We start from the raw sequence: 17,237 nt of genomic DNA, 5'->3' as shown, positions 1-17,237 counted from the left end.
AAAAGAATAATTTTTTAAAAAAAGTTCAAAAGAGATTTTGAGTGTAATGAAAAAAGAGATTTTTTTAGAATAATATTTTTATTTTATTTACTAAATAGATTTTAAAATAATTTTTAACTGAAAATAATACATGTAAATTGTAATCATTTAATTGATTGTTTGTCACGTCATTAACGAGTGTATTACACTCTCCTTCAGTTTTTTGTCAGAAAAGTGTCAAAATAATATAACGGAACCCTACATGAGGTGTCTAAAATGAACATCGCTTAGTTGAGGTGTCTAAGTGAAACTTGTTACCAACTTTAGGGGGCCACCGATGAATTTGGCCTAAAAAAATAAAATTATTTGTGTAGTTGAGTAAGACATGACGCTATGTATTCTATTAATTATGAAGTAATAAAAACTTCCTATTAATATTTGATACCATTCTTTAATGGAAAAAAAGATAACTTTTCTTTAAAAAAACGAAATTAGGACATTATAAACTTGGTTATTGCCTTATTCGTGTAGGCCTAATTCAATTATCCTTAATGTCATAAGTTTGTAGTAGTATAAATATTAGTATATATTTAAAATCATAATTTTATCCTTTTTTTTTAATTTTAAAAGCAGTTTTTTCAGTTCTTATGTTCGATTAATTTATATCACAAACGCAAAAAATAAAGATATGTTTCTTGATATGTCGGCAATACAATATAAGCTTTCTTAAAAGATAACTACATGTCTATTTTGCTATTGCTGGTGTATTAATCATTATTTTCCCTTTGTCCCACAAAATTTAAATTAATTGGAAAAATTCCGTTGATGTTACTTAGCTTCATTTCATTGATTTAATTATCCGAAAAGTTTCTCATTTTCTCTTATGTTGAATAATTTACTTCATATACAGTTAAAGTTCTTTATACGTTGTTTGATTTGTTGAGAATATAAAATATAATATAACAAGAAAAAATTACTTAGCAAAATAATTAACTATTAATATATTGTACTATTGTTACAGAGAATGAATATTATAATAAAGATTTAAAGTTTGTCTATTAACAAAAAAAAACGTGTTACAGTTGGGAAGAAAACAAATGCATAATTTTTTTTTTAAAGAAATCACTGGTCTTGCAGCATTTTTTTTATAAAAAAATTTGTATGAAATCACTCCCTAACGGCGATTTAAGAAAGATATTTTTTTAATAAATGAAATCGTTGCCCCTACAATGAGAGGGATCAAATTTTAGATGTCGCGTCTAACGATGTTAAAATTGAGAAAGGTTCTCGCTGTCCCAACAACGAAATGTCCATTTTGATATAAAAAAAAAATTCAGTGGCCTTTTATGCTTTTTGAAAGGAAAAAGTTGTCCCTTTAGATCCGAACTCCTTTTGATATAGCCTTAAACCTATTTATAATGATGTCAGAATTGTAAATTCTTATTCTAAACTATGTTGCTCTTTGTCAATAAAAGACATATTTTGAAAATTGATTTTTTTTCTTCAACTTCAAATCTACGTAGTTGAAGTTAAAAATTTGCATTTAATATTTATGTAAAAAAAATTGCCTTAAAATTTCAATTATATGTGCGTAAATTTATTTTGAGCTCACCAATTATATTAGTTGGCAAAAACTTATATCATTGTTTGGTAGCAATTGAAAAATGATAGGGATTTGTTTGACCTTACTATTTTTTAAGAGAACGGGGACACGTAGAATCGATATTTACGTTTTGTGAAATTGGGATGATGGCCAAATATTGAATATGGGGCCCTCCATGATGGTAATGTGAGTGGTGAAATTAAAGGATTAGTAGCTACATATTTATGTCATATGGGTGAGTGGTAGCAACATAGTGACAGGTTTGTTTCTATCATTAATTAAAAATCTTTAATTTTGAGTTGGGGTACAATGAGAATTTAAAAATCTTTAATTTTGAGTTGGGGTACAATGAGAATTTTATTGAGAACGTTATTTTCGAATGAGCTCTGCAGTAAGCTATTTATATTTAAGCGTAAATTAGGAGGTGATGATGAGTTATATTAGGACAACTCAAATGTAGAGTGTTTGAGCCTGTTTAGTATTGCGGCTAAAAATTGTTTATTTTTAGATGCACTTTTTAAAAATAGTTTTTTAAAAAAGTGCTTTTGAAAAAATAATCATTTATGTTTGGCTAATTCATTTGAAAAGTTCTTTTGATAAACAAATTATGTTTGATTAATCTTTTTAAAAAAAATATTTTTGAGGGTCAAATTACGAAAAATGGTAAGTATCAATGTGTTTTTAATATTAAAATTTTAGAGAGAAACTATTTTAAACATCAAAATTTTTTAATTAAAATTTACATATTTATAAATTTAAAAACCACTCCATAAAAACCACTATATACGAAAATTCACCACAAAAATAAATAAAGTCTTTCATATTTTTAATCCTACAAAAATATTGTTGTTACCTTTTTTCTAATTCTGTAAAATAATACTTAAAATATAAAATTAAATAATTATATATAAAAATAAAAAAATAAAATTCTTGAATGAAACTTAACCAAATTTATGAGATATACTAATTAATTAATAAAGGATATATTGGTAAATATGTATATATGGAAGATATATTTTATTCTTTAAAAAATAATTTTCTTCTTCTGCATTTTTAAGAAACAAAATTTTTTAGCTTCTTCCCAATATCAGAAAAATTGTTTTTGCTTCCTTTTAAAAGCGGTTTTAAGAATTTGCCAAACACTTAATTTTTCAAACAAAGTATTTTAAAAAAAACCACTTTTAGCCTCCCAACAACAATGTCAAACATGCTCTTAGATTGAAGTGTTTGCGTAAGTTAAAAAAGAGTTTATAGGTATCGTTCAAGTTAAAATGCTAAAAATATATCATAAGTTAGGAATTCTAATTTATGTTTTTTGACTTATAAATCAAAAATGAAAAGTTAAACCAAACATATGGGGGATAGTTTGATTTTTAAAGTATAGAAATTGAAGGTATAAATAAGAGCCCGTTTGCATTGACTTGAAAAAAATAGTAATTAAAAAAATAAAAAGTCAAACTTAAATAAGTTTTAAGTCAAAAAAATAAAAGTAAGAATGGCCTCTTTTGCTCTTTTAACTTTTTAAAATTATTTTTAATTTTGTCACACTTTTAAAAAAAATTAAAAATAAGTTTAACCAACTTTTAAGTCAAATCCAAATGAACTCTAAGTTTTACCCATTAATTCTATGTTCATTATGTTGGAATTAAGGTGCAGGCAGGTGCGAATAGGAAATGAAAAGAAAAAATGAATGGAGGAAAGTTTGAAGAATTTTCTCACTCATTGTGGATTGAATAGTTTTCTTTGGCAAATTAAAATTGGGGCATGGCAGCAACAATAAGATTGCTTCTTTCTTTGCTCATTTTAATGGTGAAAATTGGCGATACTGAACAGGTATTAAAGCTTCAAAATCCACTATTGATGAATTGCAAATTTGATAGAATTTATCAGTTTGGTGACTCACTTTCGGATACCGGAAACTGCCTGAGAGAGAGCTATTGTGGAGCTCATTCTCGGTGTAGAAAGGTTCCTTATGGAATGGATTTTTACCAGAATGCAAGTGGGCGTTGTTCTAATGGCATGCTCATCATTGACTTCATAGGTATGAATTGAATCGTCAATTACAATAATTATATATACATATTTTTGTTTAATTTCTCTCTTATAATATACAGCTATTGAATGTGGTCTTCCTCTCCTAAATCCATACAAGGATGAAAATGCAGAATTTAGACATGGTGTGAATTTTGCAGTAGTAGGGGCTACTGCTTTAACAACCGAATCACTCGCACAGAAGAATATTGTTAACCCAGATACCAATAGTTCATTAAGTGTGCAACTTGATTGGATGTCTTCTCATTTCCAGACCACCTGCTCCCCTGCAAGTTATTCATTAATTTGCTAAATATGATTATTCGCTTATGCAAATTGCACTAACTAATTTTCTTTCTAGATTGCCCAGAAAAATTGAACAAGTCACTTTTCCTAGTTGGAGAAATCGGAGGAAATGAATTCATTTATGGCTTAACACAAGGTAAAACCATGGACGAATCGCGAAGAATGGTGCCGGAAATTGTTCAGACCATCATTCATGGTGTTAAAGTGAGTTCATTCCTTTAATCTTCAAATTTTAGATATCCCTTGTCACTCATAATTGCCAATGGTAGGTGGGGGTGTTGGAGGCCTCATGAGTAGTAGAGCCATGCCTGCAATAGCAGGGGATTCACATTCTGACTTAATTTTTCTAACCTAGGGATGACAATAGAGTAGGGTTTGACGGGGCCGGCTAAGTCTTCCTGTCCTGCTCTGCTTTATTTAGATTTAGCCTCCTGCCCTAATTTATCCGTCTAGCCCCACCTGATTTAGCCCATTACATGGTTGTTTCGATCAAAGATTTATTATTATAAAAAGATTAATAATGTAAGGATTAATAATATAGGGATTAGTAATGCATAATTTATTTTTATCAAGTGTCCCGTATTTGCATAAAGACACCTTAACTTTCAAAGTGTCCTATTATCCCACAAAACTATTTAATATCGTTGTAAATGGGTCATTTTGACCCATTCCCTCGTCTGGGTTGTTACCACGCACATGAGGCGCGTCATTCAATGTTTTCACTGTCATGGACCAGTTTAAAAGTGCCACGTGTCATTTTCTTTCTTTATTATCAATTATTTAATCAATTTATGTCATCTTCCCCAATTTTAAACCCAAAATAGCCGTTGGTAGCCCTAATTTTTTGATTTCATGGTTTTTTCCATAGCAAGATCAAGTGATTTCAAACACCAAAATTTTTTGATTTCATTGGTGGTCAATGGTTTCCCACAGAGTTCTGGATTACCTTCGAAACACGAAGGATCAGTAAAGGTGCCAAATTGGTTTGTTGATGGGATAGGGCCATGAAGGTTGTTATGTGACAAGTTAAGATAACTCAATGAAGTGATGGATGCCATGTTTAATGGGATAGGACCTGAGAGATGGTTAGATGAAAGGTCTAGTGTCTCCAATTGTTGCATGCTCCTTATGTCCTCTGGAATTCTTCCTGATAATTGGTTCCAAGATAAATTCAGAGTGCTCAAGGCTGACAGAGCTGTTATCTCATTCGGGATTTCACCCTGAAGATTGTTGCAGGAAAGATCAATAAGATTCACTTGATCTAAGGTAAAAGTGTAAGTCTGCTTTGTTCCTTTCACAACCAACTCCATCTTGGGTGTAAAAACATAACTGAAATAAAGGTAGTTGGGAAACCACTTGTAAAATTTCACTAACTTGAGACCTCTCAAGGTTCCCAGGCAAGAAGGGATAGAGCCTGTCAGATTGTTATGTGAAAGATGGAGAATTTGGAGGTTAGAAAGTTGGCATAGTTGTGGTGGAATGCGTCCATGAATCATGTTACCTGTCATTCTGAGCTTTTGCAGAGATAAGAGACTTTCTCCGAACCACTCCGGTATGGTGCCAGTGATTTTGTTCTCTCCAATATCAAGGGCACGCAAGCTATTGCAATTCCTCAAAGATTTTGGAAGCCCTCCAGAAAGGTTATTGCGGCATAATCTCAACCAAAAAAGTGAAAGTGGTGAACAAACTGAAGGAGGAATAGTACCTGAAAGATTATTCCCTGACAAATCTATGACTTGAAGTTGTTGCAAATCATACCACCAATCAGGAATCTTCCCAGACAAATGATTGTCTGAAAGGTCCAATCTCAATAGCTGCTTGACTCTTGTTATGGAATATGGTATAGTTCCTATAAAAGCATTTCCAGAAAGATCTAACACTTGAAGTTTTGTCATCACATGACCAATGTTTAAGGGTATGTATCCTGAAAACCAGTTGTTAGCAAGATTCAAATGTGTCACAGTTGGCCAAAGAGGTAACGAACCATGGAAGTGATTGGAACTCAAGTCCACCACGACACCATAATAGTAACTAAAATAGAAACCCACCGTCCAGATTTGGTATGTCGATGGAAAATTTACTATCCTCGGTAGACTTCCACCAATTTGATTATCTGATAGATCGAGCAAATGAAATTGTGAGCACATCATCCAAAGCCAAGGAGGTATAGGTTCTGAAATGGAGCCATTGGTGAGAATGACCCACTGAAGTTGCTTTTGAATCTTTAGCCATGTTGGAAACTTGGGACCCAAACTGCAACTTCTGAGCTCGATACCATAGAGGCTAAATGGAGGAACCCATTCATTGCTCAAGTTGACTGAAAAACTTCTTCCACAAGATAGGGATAAAACTTTCAGTTGATGGAGTCTTTCAAAGTGATTTTGTGAAAGATTGCCTTCCAAAGCATTTGTTGTCAGCCGCAACTCAGTTAATTCTGAAAAATTAAAAATACTCTCAGGCAAGGCTCCCTTCAGTTGATTCTCTCCCAAGGACAAAATTTCCAACCGTGAAAGCTGCTCAATAGATGGTGGAATAGTGCCAGAGACCATATTAAAAGAAATACTAAGAATCCTTAAGTTCTTCAGATGTCCTAATGAATTTGGCAATTCCCCTGTCAACACATTTTCGCCTAGAGATAATACCTCTATCGTAGGGTTGCTGCAGTTGGACAATCCTTCCACCACTCGACTTATGTCTCCATTAAGTTTGTTCTGCTCTAGATACAACTTCTGCAAATTACAGAGTTTACCCCATTCAACATTTGATATTGGGCCTTGGATGTTGCTGTATACCATATAAAGTGTCTCAATGGTGGTGGCATTAGACAACCATTTAGGCAACTCAGAATTAACAAACTTATTCTGTGAAAGGGAGAGATAAGAAAGAGAAGTCATATTCCAGTTTGGGAAGGAATAAGGAAGATAGTGAAGACTACAGTTTTGCAAACTGAGAGTCACTAAGGATGGCAGCTTATTAATAGAATCAAGCCAATGTGTTGCCGAAGAAAGGTTCACATAAGAAAGATGAAGATACTTCAAAGAAGACAGACCGGAAACCCAATTCAAATCTTTGACCCAACTTCTTTCAACATTATCGTAAGGATAGGAACACGCACGGAAGTTTAGATACTGCAAATTTGATAGATTTCCAAGTGAAGGAGGAACACCAATAAGAGATGAAAAAGAAAGGTTAAGATACTGTAATTTCTTTAGAGAAGACAAGAAATTGGGAGTGGTAAGTCCTTGGAAGTCATTACCACCAAGGTCTAAATACTCCAAGTGATGCAAATCGAGTAAATCAAAACTTATGTTGCCACCCAAGCATGTTGAATTGCCTGGAATCAAGTATCCCACTTTCTTCCAATAGCAATTGTCTGTTCTATCATTGAGATCAAGCCTGATGACATTATAACCAGCGTCACAATAAATGCCTTTCCAGATGCAGCATTCTTTGCCAACCCAAGAAGCCAGTCGATCAGAGGGATCAGTGAAACCTTGTTTGAATCTTAATAGAGCATTCCTCTCACTTTTAACACATCTCACTTTGGCTTCAGTAGTGTTTGTGAGAGGTAAAGATACAGCTTTTATGGCTTTGACTGAAACAGGTAGAGGAAAGGAAAGAAGAAATAAAACAAGTAGAGCAACTAAAATTTTCCAACATGCCATTTTAGTTGATCTTATACTAATAGAGATCGATGGGTATAGTTTAAAGCACTGTATATTGCTAGCATTAGTTATTTGGGCCTGTTTATATAGAAAGACAACCCATAACAGAGGACCATATATTTCTCCTTATGATTCAGTTTCACTACTGTCTTACAAGTAACTTGTAGTTTGCGTAATTGAAATGAGGACAAATATTTTGAAGGTCAAGTCAAGTCCTGTGGAATAATAGTGCTAATTAAGTAGCCGAAAATGGAAGGCAAAAATTAGCGTTAATTGTGGTCCTCTGCATACCTTAGTTGGAGAGACTAGAGACAATCATGACTTTGATTTCTCATATGTTCACTCAACTAATAGTTAGTTATTATCTCAAAAAGTCATAATAAAATAGAAATGATTTTTCAACTATCATGAAGTATCCATGATTGAAATTAAAGCTAAACAATTTTTATCCTCTGTGATGCTGTTACATATCATAATAATTAAACAATTTTTATCCTCTGTGATGCTGTTACATATCATAAAATTATTGATGTGATTGAGCATGCATAGTACAGTTTAGTATCCTCACCAAATTAATATCCTCATCAATGTTTTTTTTTCAGCTAAAGCACTCTTTTAACTTTTAAAAAGAGCTTTTACATAATTAGGTCACTTTAACTGAAACTTGTTACCCGGAAAATCAAGTACACAACCTACTACAACATGTTTAGCCAAATCTTTGTGTTTTCTTCTTCTTCATTTCTCCATCAAAAAACTTTGTTGATAATGAAGGTGAATCAATACTCTCTAAGCACTTAGAACAAAGCTCATAAACTAATTTGAATCAATACTTAACGAAATTTTGAAACCCAGCTCGTCTTCTTCAAGAAATCTAACTTCAAATTTTATTTTATTTTTTTGGAGGTTTTAAGAAAATTCTCCTCAAGATAATATGTCACATTATAACTCAATTTTGACCCTTTTTTTTTTCACAACTCAAATTTGATTTTTAATCCAAAAATCAATCAATTATAGATTTTTTTTTCTCGAAAAGCCACTTAATTTTGATTTTTAATTGAAAAATCAGTAAAGGCTTTACTTACAAAAATCACTCATTCTATTAAATTGATTTTTTAAATTAAAATTTGTTGATAAGAATTTTTTATTTAAAACCAAAATTTTTAAAAATAAAAAGATATTTATTTCAAGGATTTGTAGATGGACAATCACTGCTACTAGAACTGTATTAACTGTATTTGAGGTGGCTTCATACTTAGTAGGCTAAATATTGTATCGCCATATGAAATTATAATATAAAATATGTATTTGACCAAGTGATATCAGCTGAATTCATCTCCTCATTTTATATCATGATATGATATCTAAAATATATCAAAAAAACATGATGTGAGAATTTCAAATCATGATTTGAGATTTCTCAAATAGACAAATTGATTCATAAGTTTATTTTTGTAAAAAAACTCACATTTATATCTACTAACCATTTATTTCATATATAAATAAAATTTATAATTTATATCATTACTTTTTAAACTATTTATCTCATATAACGATTATACTCACCAACATAAAATTTATCTATACTTCAAATCAATTCCTACTTTACCATTTATATTCACCAAATTCATTATTTTTTTATCAAATTTATTTACCAAACAAATTTATCACTACATTCAAATGATCGAGAAATGTGATATATTAAAGACTTCTGTCATATAATCGAGAAATGCAATCTCAAGGTGAAAGGAGATTATCCATACTATGTGGGAGGATTATATTAAAGAATAGTACTACAACTTATGTTCAATTTTATTTTTTTATTCAATTAAAGCTGATCAATAAATGTTGTATTTTTTTAGGATAACTTTGTGATATTATATTATGCAATTTTATAATTTTTTGCTTATTGGTAAGACTTTATAAAGAATTGAGATAATTTTAATAGTTTTATCACTTATGTGATTTTAATATTTATGAGAAAACATACGACTTAAAAAGTCCAAATTACATGATTAAACAAAACTTTAACTTCATTTCACGATTTCATTTCCAATCGCATGGCCAAAACTTCTGACAAAAAAAATAAACCAAAAAGAGATCCATTGTCCAGTGTTATACCGAAAATAACATTCTATTTAATTTCTTTCAAAAGCTGGTGAAAGGAAAATGAGAAAAATAGGTATTTTCTTGTTTCTAAAATTTTTATATCAATGAATTTTAACCAAACCAATTAAATAGATTAAGTGATTTTAAAAGTAAAATTTCCATATAGTTAATTAGGGGTGTATATGACCGGATTGGTTCGGGTTTTTCAAATATCAAACCAAATTATTTGTGCAAAAATTTTAAATTTATAAACCAAACCAAATTAATAAAATTCAGATTTTTTTGGGTTTTTCAACCTCGGGTTGGTCCGGGTTTTTCAAATACCAAACTAAACCATTGGGTCGAATTTTTTAATTTATAAATCAAACCAAAATAATAAACCTCAGATTTTTTTCGGATTTTTGGATTTTTTCGGTAAAGTTTGCATACAAACATATAATTAACTTGTGCTCCAAAATATTTCTTTAGTCCAACCAAAATACAATTATCTAAGGTGTTTCTTAAAAAAATAACACAAAATATGAGATGAGTATTGATGACACACAAATATTCAATAAAAAAACAATAATGAAATCATCATATAAAAAAAATATTGCAAAGTCATAATGAAAATGATCATAATTTAAAAGTACTAAATCATGCTAAAATTATAAGTTTAATAAGTATTAGTTACATTACTAAATATTTAAGGAAAATTAAAATTAGATTAACTAAAGAACAAATATTCAATATTATTGTCATTCTTAGTGTTGAATTGATTTTCTTTTTGTATTAGTATTAATTTGATTTTGATTTAAGTTTTATTATAATTATCAACATCTATGAACTATAATCTTTATTGGACCATTTCGAATTCTATGTTTTAAACTTGAAATAATATATTAAAAGATAAAAACTATGAAATAGTATAAAAAATATTTTAAAATTATATCAAAGTAAATATTTTTATGTATAAAATAAAATTTTAAAATTACATATATAATGTCGGGTTGGTTTTTTTAGTTAAAACCAAACCAACCCAAATATAGTTGGGTTTTTTTTTCCAATACCAAACCAAGTCAAACCAAACCACTAGTCGGATTTTTTTCCGATTTGACTCGATTTGCGGTTTAATTTGGTTTTCGGTTCGGTTTTGTACACCCCTATAGTTAATTAAGTAAAAATGGAAGTTAATGACTTTATGGGAAATAAAATCTATAATTGAGTGACTTTTAGATAAGAAAATTCATTCTTGAGTTCCTGTTAGGCATTGAAAAATACAAACTTGATGTAATAATCTTATATAGCATATTGATAATTTTATATGTGTTTTTTCTCTTTAGAAAATTGATTTTTCTTTTCCTACTTGTAGGATTGAACACGCATACAAGTACTTTGTTCTTATCAGCTATCATATTCAACAACCCCATAACACGCAGGCTAAGACAAAAAAATGCCTTTCTTACTTTATCATAAATATATATATGCGAGGATCAAATACATTTGTACTCTAACCACACACAAATTTACATGTATAAGCCCATAATTTATTTGTTACTAATAATAACACTTCTTTGGATGGGCCGGTTAAAATATTTTTTTGAAAAGTTAAAGAGGATTAAAAAATCCACTCTGTTCATTACTTTAGTTTCTCTTTATTGTCTCAGCGAATGCAGAAGTTATAATTTAAACTGATAGTTTGTAAAATTCAATTCGACTATGGAAATTTACTTATGCTGCCTCTTAACTGAAAGAGTAATTGTAGGGATCTTCTTCCGATAATAAACTTTAAGACACTAACAAAGAATGCCCGACACGATAGCAACGAAATGATATTCAAGTCTAAACTTTTCCTTTCAATTTAAACCAAGAGAACTAAATCAAGCAATACGAAGAACGAACAACAAGTATATCAATAAAATAAAAAACAACAAGACAAGAATATACCAATCACATAGACACACAAATTTATGTGGAAAATTCTTCGATGTAAAGAGTAAAAAATCACAGGACCAAAAGCTTCACTATAATCACCAAGAGTTACAATATTATTTTCTCCAAAATTGGCCACAAAACAAGTGTCAAATAACGAAACAAGATTGGACAAAAATTAGAGAACTAAAGGAGAGAATTCAACCAAAAATGAGCTACTGTTCACGCCCCAAACTTAGAATCTATAGACAACCAAATCCAATCTCCACCATTGAAATGCAAGAACCAGATGCTGAGAACTCCCATTTTAAATTTGAGCACAATCCAATGAAGAGACAAACTCTGTTTAAAATGGACTGCCCTAACAGAAATTTCCTAAAATAAAACATTTTTTTTCTCTTTAATATTTTAAATTTGAGCACAATAACCTCATAGAAAGGGAAAAATATCATGAACTCAATAATAACTGGGATGACATTCCCTAAACTATGCCTGGTCCCAATGGCCCTAATCACGTGCATACCAGTTGGAATAACAGCTGATGTTGCTGTCGACATTCTGCAATTTTCTGACTTTAATATTTTTCATTTAAAAATAAAAAGCACATACTAGGTGCCACAAAATACCTTAATCTTATGTATTATATTTCTTTTGGAACTTGTGGTTGTAGGGGCAACAAGATAACCTTAATCTTAACTAGGTTGTAAAATTGGACTGAGCTTTGGGCCAATCTATATATGTGGATGATTGAACTGAACATATTATGTGTTTAATGTTGATTTTGACTAAGATATTGAACATATACATTTGTGGCCCTAGCTCTCTGATAATAATGTGAGTGGTGAAATGAGTTGTAGTAGTCAAGGATAGTGGATGCATGTATTATATGTACGTACAACTCTGAATAGTTTTCTTTGTCAAATTAAAATTGAGTTATGGCAGCAACAATAATATTGCTTCTTTCTTTGCTCATTTTAGGCGATGCTCAACAAGTATTAAAGCTTCAAAATCCACGATTGATGAATTGCAGATTTGATAAAATATATCAATTTGGTGACTCAATTTCGGATACGGGCAATTGCATCAGAGAGACCCTTTGCGAAGCTCAATCTTGGTGTAAGAGACCTCCATATGGAATTAATTTTTACCAAAATGTAACAGGACGTTGTTCTAATGGCATGCTCATCATTGATTTCATAGGTATAAATTCTTACTTTACATCCCCAACGGTACTACTTTATATATATAGAGAGAGCGCTCGTGCTATATTACTTCTTCATTTTCCATTTGTGACACAAATGAAATTTGTTTACAACAATATATTTTTAAAAATATTTAAAGTTATTAATTATTATAGATTATAATATTCTTACTTAATTTTCACATAAATATATGTTATTTCTTTTGTTCCCATTTATGTGCCACAAATGGATTCCGAGAGTACTCAAGCAAATTTAATATATATATATTATTTTAAGTTGTTGATTATTGGGATTTATAATATCTTTTACGTAATTTTCACATAATATATATTACTCTCTTTATCTCAATTTATGTGATATTATGAAATTTCAAAAGCCAACCAAAATTTTTATATGCATTTAAAGTTGTTAATTATTATAATCTATAGTACTTTTTATGTCATTTTTTACATACATATATATAAGCCAATAAAATACAAAATCTTAAAGAACAAAGCATAAAAAGATATCAAAAATACCCTTGACATACAAGTAGGCATGTTAACGAACACGTATTTTGCTTGTACCTCCTCTTCTAAATAGTAGTAATAAGGTGAAAATCATCTAAATCCCCCAACTTAAATTAAAATCCCCTCCCCTCAATTTTGAGAAATAGTCATTCTCCCCCCTCAGTCCCCTCTTTTTCTTTATTGACTTTTTAAAACATTTATTCTACTCTTATATTATCAATTATTTTTTTAAATTGTTATTATACTTCTTTAAAATCATATATTTTTTTAAAAATTATATAAAAAGAAACGTCCTATAAAAAAAAAAATTCATTCCAAAACAAATGAAAAATATTGATTGAATATATAAGGTAATGTTGTTCTATAATGAAACAAATGAATAGAATAATTTTTTTATTATTAATTTTAATGGAATTTATAATTTGATAACTTTATTATACTCGTTAACTTTACTTCAATTGACATTTATGCCCTTCAATTTTGAGTGTACACAAGTTGATACTTAAATTTAGGCTTAAGGCATCGACGACTCCTCAAAGTTGTCCGCATATTTCATTTAAACATCTCAACTAAGACTATTACCTATTGAACACTTTTATTATACAAAATTTGTTCCTATTAGACATTTTTCAATAATCAATAAAAAAAATGTTAAGTATGTGGGATACACTCTCGATGACATGGCGAAATGATTAATGAAAAGATGACATGTAGCAAGTGGGCCCCAAAATTATAGAAAAAATATTTTTAAAATTAAAAAATAAATTTTATTTCAAATACATTTTCTACCCAGCCCCTTGCCCCACGCAACCTCACCCCCCTTTCTTTTTCATCTTCTTCCCTGCACCATTTCTTTTCCCAAACCACAAAACTCAACATCTTATCAAATTACTTATAGATTCAATTCTTAAAAAAATAACATTTTTCATACCTAATACATGAGATAAAGATATAGAGAGCCTTGTACAAGAGTGATGAAGAAGCTGAATTTATTGATGGATAATTATTTCAAAATCGTATGTAAAAGAGAAATCAAGAAGACCAAATTAATTTTATTGAATTTTTTGATATTATTTTCTATATGTTAAATTAGTTTACATTTTAATTGAGTGGTGATGTTTGTTAGAGATGCTCGGGAGTGGAGCTAGACGAACGTCGGCTAATTTTTCTACTACAATGTCCAAAAGTCTTCAATTTTTCACTCCAATGTCCAAAAATCTTCAATCTTCCTTCTTTTTGCAAATCCAATTAGTTGGTTTAAAAAATAGACACAAGATGCAGTTAGGTTTGAAAACCTAAATGAGATGAAGAAAGAGGGGGAGGGGGAACGGGGTGAGGCTTTTTTTTTTGAATTAAAATTATTATTTTTTCAAAAATTAAAATAAAATACGATTTTAGATTTCTCACACGCCAAAGGAAAGTGAAAAAGACTTTTTCTGTCATATCAACATTGTTTGTTTAATAGACACATATTTTGAACAGTTTAGGCGTTCAATGGGTACTAGCCCTTCTTGAAGTGTCTAAAGTGGAATATGTAGACAATTATAATGTGATAACTTTATCATACTCTTAACCTTAACTTAAAGTGACATTTATGCCCTTCAATTTTGAGTGTACAGAAGTTGACACTTAAATTTATATAAAGTTGAACAAGTAGATATACGCGTCCTAAATGACTATTTCCGTAAGATACACTCACATTGATATATATATATATACTATGCCATGTGTAGGATGCTTGTGTCGAATTATTCAATTTTATACTAATTTAAGTGTCTACTTATGCATACTCAAAATTAGAGACTATAGATGTCAAAATTGGAGAAAAAGCTCATTAAGGATATAAAATTTCGTTCAATCAAACATTATAGATATGATATATATGTTTGATGTTTTGTGTTTCATTTCTCATAATATACAGCGGTGGAATGTGGTCTTCCTCTCCTGAATCCGTACAAGGATGAAAAAGCAGAATTTAGACATGGTGTGAATTTTGCAGTAGCTGGGTCTACTGCTATATCAGCCGAATTCCTGGCAGAGCACAACATTGATAATATAGGAGCTACCAATAGTTCATTGAGTGTTCAACTTGATTGGATGTCTTCCCATTTCCACACCACCTGTTCTCCAAGTAATTTTCATTACAATGGCTAATTTGTTAAATAATCACTCAATTATCTTCTGCAAATTCATTAATTTTCTTCTTGCTTGCTAGATTGTCCAGAAAAGTTGAACAACTCACTTTTCCTAGTTGGAGAAATTGGAGGAAATGAATTCAATTTTGGTTTAATGCAAGGCAAAACCATCGAAGAATTGCGAAGAATTGTCCCACAAGTTGTTCAGACCATCATTCATGCTGTTAAAGTGAGTTTATTTACCTTTTCTTTCTTGATTACTACTTTTATTTGGTTGATATTTGTTTCCTAGTGTGATCAATTACTTCTTTTCCAGAGGATTATCGGTTTTTGGGGCTACTCGAATTATAGTTCCAGGCAACTTCCCTATAGGTTGTATCCCATTGTTCCTAACGGAATTCATGACCAACAATTCAACTGCCTATGATGAGCACCATTGCTTGAAGGACTTAAATAATTTTGTAATATTCTACAATCGCTATTTGCAACAAGCCATTGATGAATTGAAGAAAGATTACCCAAACATTACACTGATTTATGGTGACAGCTACAACGCCTTTATGTGGCTTCTAGAAAATGCTGTCAGTCTTGGTAAGTGCTAAAAATATCGTTTCTTTTTAGCAAAGAAAACCATATTCATCTATAAACTTTCTTGATTCAAATACATTTTCAGGATTTGACAACAACTCTCTACAAAAAGCATGTTGTGGAATAGGCGGAGAATATAATTACAACAGACATAGAAGCTGTGGTGATCCAATGGTTCCAGTGTGTGTTGACCCGAATACTCACATCAGTTGGGATGGAATTCATTTTACACAAAATGCTTACAGTTGGTTAGCAAGATGGCTAATTGATGATATGTTGCCCAAATTAAACTGCCAAGTTTAACTTCTTTCTCTTAATTTCTTGCCAAAGTGCATGAATCCATTGTCATTGATGGCTCATTGATGACAAATTGAAATAGCAAGTGATTTGTCCATCAATGCTACTCTCTTGAATGTAATAGTATTTGTTATGAACTCTACCCTTTGATTATTTAGGGTAGAGTGTCACTCAACTTTTTTATGGTACTATTAGTTGAGTTATGAAACTCGTAAAAGTGTGATAGTTTAAATGTAGTTTAACCCATTCTTATAAAATGTTGTTGAAACACCTCTTGAACTAAACAGAGTAAACAATGTTTCACTCTGTTTTGATCATTGTTGCCCGGGTTAATATCTCAAAAGGTCACTCAATTTGAAGAATTTATCTAACAAAGTCATTAAACTTTGTTTTGTATCAATAAAATCACTCAACTTAGATATTTATATCAATAAAATCACTCACCTAAATTTATTATTAAAATAATTAAATTTGACATGATAAAATAAATTATTTTATTATATCATGTTCATTATTAAAATAATACGTAAATAAACCAGAACTCTTATTATTAAAATAAATTATTTTTATCACATATTCATTATTAAAATAATAAAGAAATGGCTCAACTCTACATATTTTTAATCGCTCTACAACTCTCATTTCTAAGATTAAAAATTAAAACCCCACCACCTCAACTTTGTTTGTTTTCATTTTTTTTTAAATTATACCTATTATACTACTTATGCATTTTATATGCTTTTTCTATCTGCATTCTGCACCGACGTCAAACTGCCGTAAGAATTATTTCATTTTTCTGTTTGCGTTTTCCCATATATGCAAATGAAAAAAATAACTACTGCAATAATAATTCACATGCATAGTTGTGGTTTTGGACGTTTCAACTTTCATGTGAGTTTTGATTG

General features: G+C 30.3%; 3 protein-coding genes across 3 annotated transcripts; 2 read left to right on the top strand and 1 right to left on the bottom strand.

Annotated features, from left to right (window-relative positions):
* Positions 1-3,346: 3,346 nt before the first annotated feature.
* LOC125816742 (acetylajmalan esterase-like) lies at positions 3,347-4,141 on the top strand. Its single transcript, XM_049496364.1, has 3 exons — positions 3,347-3,623; positions 3,697-3,906; positions 3,975-4,141. Exons 1-3 carry the CDS (start codon positions 3,347-3,349, stop codon positions 4,139-4,141), a joined length of 654 nt encoding a protein of 217 aa, XP_049352321.1.
* Positions 4,142-4,755: 614 nt separating this feature from the next.
* LOC125816741 (receptor-like protein EIX1) lies at positions 4,756-7,584 on the bottom strand. Its single transcript, XM_049496363.1, has one exon. The coding sequence runs from the start codon at positions 7,582-7,584 to the stop codon at positions 4,756-4,758; it is 2,829 nt and encodes a 942-aa protein (XP_049352320.1).
* Positions 7,585-12,486: 4,902 nt separating this feature from the next.
* LOC125816054 (GDSL esterase/lipase At5g03980-like) lies at positions 12,487-16,471 on the top strand. Its single transcript, XM_049495647.1, has 5 exons — positions 12,487-12,801; positions 15,234-15,443; positions 15,528-15,680; positions 15,766-16,038; positions 16,121-16,471. Exons 1-5 carry the CDS (start codon positions 12,537-12,539, stop codon positions 16,336-16,338), a joined length of 1,119 nt encoding a protein of 372 aa, XP_049351604.1. The 5' UTR covers positions 12,487-12,536; the 3' UTR covers positions 16,339-16,471.
* The last annotated feature ends 766 nt before the right edge of the window (positions 16,472-17,237 follow it).

This window comes from Solanum verrucosum, unplaced genomic scaffold (genome assembly GCF_900185275.1).
Source record: "Solanum verrucosum unplaced genomic scaffold, falcon-dt-bn FXZP01000261.1, whole genome shotgun sequence".
Classification (NCBI taxonomy): domain Eukaryota; kingdom Viridiplantae; phylum Streptophyta; class Magnoliopsida; order Solanales; family Solanaceae; genus Solanum; species Solanum verrucosum.
Note: the sequence above shows the minus strand (reverse complement) of the source record. Positions and strands in the feature narration are given on the sequence as shown.